The sequence below is a fragment of the Populus nigra genome, chromosome 5 (genome assembly GCF_951802175.1).
Source record: "Populus nigra chromosome 5, ddPopNigr1.1, whole genome shotgun sequence".
Taxonomy (NCBI): domain Eukaryota; kingdom Viridiplantae; phylum Streptophyta; class Magnoliopsida; order Malpighiales; family Salicaceae; genus Populus; species Populus nigra.
Window position 1 is genome coordinate 4,310,580 of NC_084856.1, and position 8,197 is coordinate 4,318,776.

Sequence of the window (8,197 nt, forward strand, 5' to 3'; positions counted from 1 at the left end):
CTAAAATTCTTTCAGCTTTTGGATTGAATTTGAGGTCAATTTGATGAAATAAGATTTAGGTTTATGGTATAAAAAAACAATTAGAAGAAGAAGTATCAAGATGAAAACAAAAAAAAATCATGAAGTTTTTTAAATTCATGGCAAAAAAATCAATTCTGTCCAAAATTTCTCCATTTACTCATTTTTAAAATTTTGGGATTGAATTTGAGGTCAATTTGGTGAAATAGAATTTAATTTTATAGAATAAAACATAATTAAAAGAAGAAGCATTAAAAAAATAATGGGTGATTTTTTAAAATTCATGTAAAAAAAATTATTTTTTCCCAAAACTTATCCATTTACTGAGTTTAATCAAAACATAAAGACATGAAATAAAAACTTATGTTACCTTAAAGAAATTTTTGATATGAGGTTAAAAAAATAAAAATAAATTATTATAAAGAAATTTTTATATAATTAGTCTTCGTCTATACAATCAATTTTAATTTATATAATTATTCTTCATGTTCAACTTTAATTTATATAATTAGTATTTGTCAATGCAATCAACTTTATTTTAAAATAATTTCTCACAATATTGTACATGTATAAAGAAATTTTAATAAAAATATTTTTTAAAATAAAATAAATTAGGTGGCGACACTTACCCGACACTTTGGTAGTATGCATTCCTTTAATTACTAGACCAATCTCAAATACCCCTCGTAGTAACTTTTCAAGAAAGCATTCCCAAATTCGCACCCAAACCATTTCAACTTATTATCCATAATTACTAAAACACATCAACATCTTTTTTCATACTATTAATTTGTATCTCAAATATAATTTCAAATTTTCTTCATATTTTCAACTCGTATTTAGATACAATTTCACATTTCTTACTACAATTATACATCCAACATATATTTTCTTATTTTCCTAACTTGTCAAGCAAGACCTAAATACACAACCATTTAGATTACAAACTCCCAATTAATTTTTTAAGCATAAACAACATTATTAAAAATACTAAACATTTATATAATTCCATCAATTTCTATACTTTTATTTGCTCACATTTAACAAACATAAACCAATATCCAAACAACTTGTTTTGCATGAATTACAATCAAAGATAACACACTACCACCATCATACCAATTCAATTTAAGCATAACAAAAAAATTTAAACATTAAAATTTACACAATTCTACTAATTTCTATACTTTTATTTTCTCACATTTAAATAGTGAATGCAAAATGTTACTTAAAATTCTACTTAGATGATGTTAAATATATATTAAGATCAGAGTTTATTATTTGTATTGAAGTATTTTAGTATCTAAAAGAGCTATTCAACTTAAGATAATTTTCATTATGTAATGCAACTTAAAAGATTTTTGGTGTTTTGAAGTCAATTTTAATTAATTAATTTTTAGAATTGAAATTCAAGAAATAAGGGAATCTAATGTTTCCATGACAAAAGGGATCAAAAATTTAGAAATTAAAAAATTTAAAGACCAATCTAAATCTTAGTGAAAAATTTTAAACCACCACCTAATTTCTTTACCTTTTAATTCTATTATTTTTTAACAAATCAAAAGTTATCCAACATCAATTTGGCCACATGAAGATTTAATTGAGAAAAAAAAATTTCAGGATAAAAAAAATTATATCTATAATATAATATGAAGTATCATTTTACATGATAATTTCACCATGTCTTTAAGTTTTTTACTTAAATCTATATAAAAATAAAAATAAAATTATTTTTTAAAATATTTTTCATTTAATTTTTTGGATTAGCCGGCAGTACATAACGCGGGTTTGGATGGGAACCTTTCAACCTGCTGTCAAACATTTATTTTTAGTTCGTTACTTTGTTACGTGTCTTGGACTGGTTTGGTAAATAAACGTTGATGATTTCCAGATCGATTTCAAAAGTACAAGGTTTTTCTCAATGTTCCTCTCTTTCTATATACCAAATCGAAATTGGACACCTGCAATGAATTATTACACGCAACTATAGGTTAACACAAAAAAATAAATAAATTGCGCATAATAAAATAAAAACAGACGATAGAAAATTGTGCAAAATAAGCAAATGATTTAATGTGAAATTCCCAATATGTATTTATTTTTTTATGTAGAAAATCAACTGTAAATGAGCTTAAATCCCCAAAACTTATTCAAACGATTCTTTACCCTTTTTCTTATATTTGCATACTCTAACAGTGGACTTATATAATTTTATTGTAAACTTATTTTTAGTATGACATTTTAAATGATATAAGAATATTACATACTTTTCTCAAAAGAAAGAAAGAATATTATGTAATTATTAGATAGAAATTGTATGTAAGTGTTTAACTAATACAAAAATAATTAAATTAAATGAATTACATCATCAAAATCAAGAAAAATCTTTCAGATGTGATTAAAAAAAATACTCGAAACATATTGTGAACGTCTTTGTCGAGGAAGTTATTGAAAGTCCACCTTCGAAACCAGAATGATGAGAAATATATGATGTTAACTTTATGGGCAGCCATAGCACTAATACCCGAAAATGAAGTGTATGGAGACTAAACATAATAAAGTTGTCATACACCAAAACATTGAATATTGTTTGCTACACTATGAGAAAATTAAATGATTAGGTTCTTATATTGACCATGAAAAATATGAGAATATTATATAACTTCTTAGTGGGTTACTATCTTTATTATTTTTAGTATAATTATTTTTATTGTATTATTTAAGATTTTTTTAGGTTTTAAAAACTTTTCGACAAATTCAATATATACTTCCAAGAACACAGTATAGTTTTTTCTTCTGACTTGTTAGTTATTTTTGTTTTCGGAACCAAATTAGACTCAAAAGCTACTATTTCAAGATTTTTTTTAATTTTCCTTGTTGTTTTGAATTTTCTTTTAATTTAAATTATAACCTTTAGTTTAATTAGAATTTTAAAAGTCCTCACATGCTAGCAAAAGAGAGTTTTTGAATATGTAATCTTCAACTTGTCCTGATCCTACATTTAATTTAAAAGAGAATTTTTTTAGGTTCCCTGATCCTACATTTCTTCTTAATTTGTAGACAATTAGATTATCGAATAGTCTAGTTCGTCTCTTCCTCTTCAATCTCCTATTCTTCGAATATGTAATCTTCAACTTGTCCCTCCTCCAAAGACACAAGATTAAAAAAATAACTTCCCACAAGAGAGTCTTTGTAGATGATTCCAGTCGCCAAGCATTTTTGGTGTTGGAAGCCATTTTTGAATAAGAGATTTCTTCATTAGGGTTATTTTTTTTTTGTCCCGACTTTGATTTTCTTGTTTGATCTCGATAATAAATCAGCATCCTCAGTGTTTTTTTCCCACATGCTCCTATGTAGAGTTGTTTTTCCACCTACTCCGTTTTATCGTACGGGAATTAATTTTTTTAGCTGCGGTGAAGCCAAAAACAAATGATAACGAGTCGCACTCAGCTTTGACAATGTTGAAACAATCGAGTAACAGTGATATCGAGAGTGGAGAGAGAGAGAGACGGCCACTCAAACCCCACAGTTTTCAAAGTAGTTAATGAAGCACTTTGCATCTAATTGGGTGTTGAGAAATACAAAATTATCATGAACTTCTCCAGCTAAAATATTGTCGTCTTGCTCCTTATTACCCATATAAATACCGGCATAAGACAGCTCGGCCGATCATCAAGAGTGAAACAAGAATATATTCGTTGCTAAGAAAATATATGATGGCAATCATGAGAGTTCTAGCCTTTCAAATTTTAAGGTTTCTATTATTTGGTGGTTTTCTATGCTGCCAAGCTATAGTTCATCATACTTTTGTGGTATGTTCTACGTGCTGATTTTTTTATATTTATTTTTCATGCGATCATCATCGTAACATAAGTTCAACTTTCTTTTTATGATAAGGAAAAATGTTGACATTAAGAAGAAATTTAAAATACTATATTTAGTACTGTATATTTCATCATTTGGAATAGCTTGTAGATACACTTCAGAATGAACGTTTTAGGATATTGATTTAACTGCTCTAGCTAGATTGTAGAATGATCATCGGTGCACGGCCACATTTTTTTTTCACTTCTTTTTCCAAATTTAGACAAGGGCACTTAATGGCCAGAAGGCCAAAAAAGGCTCGGCAGTAAATTAATTGGTTTAATTTATCCTCATTCCTTCATCATGGTCCGTTGCTGCTAGCTATGCGTGTTGTTTTAAAAAAGAACAAAGAAAAAATGTTCTGATGTTTTTTTTTATCTATATTTGTTGATGTTTTTGTCTTTTATTATTTGTTTTCTGTTTTTATATTATTCTGTTTTCTTCTTTGTTTTTTTTTCCTTGTATCTTGTGTTTTACTACTTTATGTTAGCCCTTTTATTATATATATCAACTTCTTCCCCCCAAACCACAAAAACAAAAACAAAAACAAAAACAAAAACAAAAACAAAACGGGTACATGTAATAACTAGGAGATTAGATGTTTTACTTTATAAGCTCATTCATAATTTGTAGTTTTGAGTATGTGCACATTCATTATAGGTAAAAGATGTTCCATACACAAGACTCTGCAGCACCAAGAACATAATGACCGTCAATGGACACTTTCCTGGCCCGACACTATACGTTACTAAAGGAGAAACCATCATCGTGGATGTTATTAACAAGAGCCCTCATAACATCACCATTCATTGGTAAGTCCCTCTATATATATATATATATATATATATATATATATCTGATCTTCTGTCTGGAAATTTGGGTTGTTTACCCTGCAAATCTACGATATGCATGGCAGCAGAGATAACAATATTAACACTGTTAATTCTAGGCATGGAGTGAAACAGCCAAAATATCCATGGTCAGATGGTCCTGAATATATCACACAGTGTCCAATTCAACCAGGAGGAAAATTCAGTCAGAGGGTCATATTCTCTGAAGAAGAAGGAACATTATGGTGGCATGCTCATAGTGACTGGACACGAGCAACTGTTTATGGTGCGATTGTCATATATCCTAAGAAAGGAACCAAATATCCTTTCCCTGCGCCTCATGCAGACGTGCCAATTATTCTAGGTATTCTAGCATCAATTTTAAAAGAAAACTTGTGTTCTTACAGCCGTGGAAGATTTGAATGCATTGACCACTGATTTCATGAAATGCAGGAGAGTGGTGGAAGGAGGACATATTTGAAATCTTTGATCAATTCCGTGCCTCGGGAGCAGACCCCAATGTCTCTGATGCTTACACGATCAATGGTCAACCTGGTGATCTTTATCCTTGCTCAAAATCAGGTACAATGCCACTATACAATTGCTTAGATTTTCTCTTTTCCTTTTGCCTTATATTTCTTTAATATCCAGAGAAATCCTACCACTTTGATTCAGCTATGTTTTTTTTTTCTTTTAAGAAACAAATTGTGTTTAGATGTATTACAAAATGTATTTGGTTTAAAAACACGTTTTTTTAGTGATTTTTAATGGTTTTAATATACTGATGTGAAAAATTAAAAAAATTAAAAAAATACATTTTCAAATAAAAATTATTTTTGAAAAGTATCATGCGGTTATATTTGTTTTTGCAGTCCAACGATGTTTTTGAAAAATTTTGAATTTTTTTTCTTCAAATTAGTTTTTTTTAGTATTTTTGAATTGTTTTGATATGTATATGTCAAAAATAAAAATAAAAATAAAAATAAAAATAAACAAGATTATTTTGATATATTTTCAAGAAAAAAACACTTTAAAAAATAATTTTTACCACAATCTCAAACGTGTTATGTATCACAATACCAAACACACACAAAGAGTTCTATTCAAACTTGATTTTTATTTTTGTTTTTTTTAATTTTTATTCTTTATTTTTAGATGATATTGAGATATTTCATAAACACACACTTAGTGAAAAAGAATGGAGGGGGAAATTAGAACAAAAGTACAAGATGGGGGGCTGGTCTGAATAAAATAAAAGATGAGGGGATTGATTGGAAGAAGATGAAAGAGATAGGATTCAATTAGAATAAATCAAAGGTTTTAGATGAAAATGAGACAGTATATAAACCTGTGGGGCAAATTGAAAGTTACCTATGATTTCTTAGAAGCCTATTCTTTCCTCCCGGCCCAGACAATCAAATAGTTACTGCCATTGCATCCTTAATAAATTACATGTTTATGTCTTATTATTATTATTATTATTATTATTATTATTATTTCAAACGAGAGATTCGACTTGAAATTTGTTGAGAGAGGGACGAATCTACAGCTTAGTGGAACGTTTGTATTTTTTAAAGCTATTAAATCGAAACCTTGTCTTTCTAACTGCAGGTACATTCAAGCTATCGGTGGACTACGGCAAGACTTACCTTCTTCGTCTAATTAACGCTGCCCTTCAAGACATTCTCTTTTTCTCCATCACCGATCATCAAGTCACGGTGGTCGGCACAGATGCCAGCTACACTAAACCACTTAAAGTTGATTATATAGCAATATCACCTGGCCAAACCATTGATGTTTTATTAGAAGCAAACCAACCACTGGACCACTATTACATGGCTGCAAAAGTTTACTCTAGTGCCAATGGTGTGCAATATGACAACACAACAACCACAGCCATTGTCCAGTACAATGGCAACTACACTCCATCCTCCACTCCCTCATTGCCATACCTTCCTTATTTTAATGACACAACTGCATCGGTTAATTTCACTGGCCGTCTTAGAAGCTTAGCTGATAATAAGCATCCAATTCATGTCCCCTTGAGCATAAGCACTCCATTATTTTTCACTGTTTCTGTTAACAGATTTACGTGTGCAAACACTTCTTGTGGGGCGAACCAGTCAAGACTAGCTGCTAGTGTGAACAACATAAGCTTTCAGACACCTACACGTATGGATATACTAAAAGCTTATTATAATCAAATCAATGGTGTTTACGGTGATCACTTTCCTGATAAACCACCCCTGTTCTTCAATTTCACCGCGGATTCTATCCCATTGATTTATGAGACACCATCAAAAGGTACAGAAGTGAAAGTGCTCGAGTATAACTCGACGGTGGAGATTGTTTTTCAGGGGACAAATGTGGCTGCTGGCACTGATCATCCCATGCACATACATGGAACAAGCTTCTACGTTGTTGGTTGGGGATTTGGCAACTTCGACAAGGATAAAGACCCTTTGAGATACAATCTTGTTGACCCTCCTCTTCAAAATACCATTGCAGTTCCCAAAAATGGCTGGTCTGTCATAAGATTCAAGGCTACTAATCCTGGTAAATATAAGTAGCATAACCAATTAAATATACAATAACCAGCAAAATATAGCATTAAGAGTATTATTTCTCTTAATTAATTACCTTGATTACGAGGCAGATCTAACATCATGTGTCCATTTTATTTGTAACAGGAGTATGGTTCGTGCACTGCCATCTGGAGCGTCATCTATCATGGGGTATGGAGATGGCATTCATAATCAAGAACGGTCGAGGCAAGAAAGCCCAAATGCTACCACCACCTCCCTATATGCCACCGTGTTAAACACTTGTTGTTTGTTTAGCATGTGTTATGCCAGTTATTTGGTCGCATTATTAATTTATTATTGTATGATTTGCAAGAATACTATAACCCTAGTTCTGCTATTATGTTGTAAAGCTGGGAAATATCCTAGGTGCATGTAGGTTTTGGTTATTTCTATTTCATAGTCGCAATACCGGCCTCTGCAATAAAACTCATACTTGCGTGAATAAATATTTTCATGGGTGATCACCCCTCTTAAGGCTTTATATATATAATTTGTACCTATAATCTAGATATTTTTGCTAAAAAATACCTTTTTTTGTGAATATGTATTTTAATTGCTACACTTTAAATTAAAATAAATTTCGAAAAAGCCTCACGAGGGAATCCACTAGCTAGTTATATCTACTTATATTTGATGGGTCACATCACACTCGAAGTATGGCGGACAAACCCTCAATTATTTGGTGAGGTGAACGAAGTGGCTGACTGCTGGGCCACGAGGGAATATTTTGAATTGTGACATAAGTGTTTTTAAATTGTGTTTTATTTAAAAATATATTAAAATAATATTATTTTAATATATTTTTAATATCAATATATTAAAATGATTTAAAAATATAAAAAATTATTAATTTAAAGAAAAAAAAATATAAAGATTTTATATCAGCACTAGTTTACGTGC

General features: G+C 30.1%; 1 protein-coding gene across 1 annotated transcript; it reads left to right on the top strand.

Annotated features, from left to right (window-relative positions):
* The first annotated feature begins 3,677 nt into the window (after positions 1-3,677).
* LOC133695260 (laccase-15-like) lies at positions 3,678-7,743 on the top strand. Its single transcript, XM_062117169.1, has 6 exons — positions 3,678-3,830; positions 4,543-4,694; positions 4,832-5,076; positions 5,166-5,294; positions 6,324-7,268; positions 7,403-7,743. The coding sequence occupies exons 1-6, from the start codon at positions 3,732-3,734 to the stop codon at positions 7,531-7,533; spliced, it is 1,701 nt and encodes a 566-aa protein (XP_061973153.1). The 5' UTR covers positions 3,678-3,731; the 3' UTR covers positions 7,534-7,743.
* The last annotated feature ends 454 nt before the right edge of the window (positions 7,744-8,197 follow it).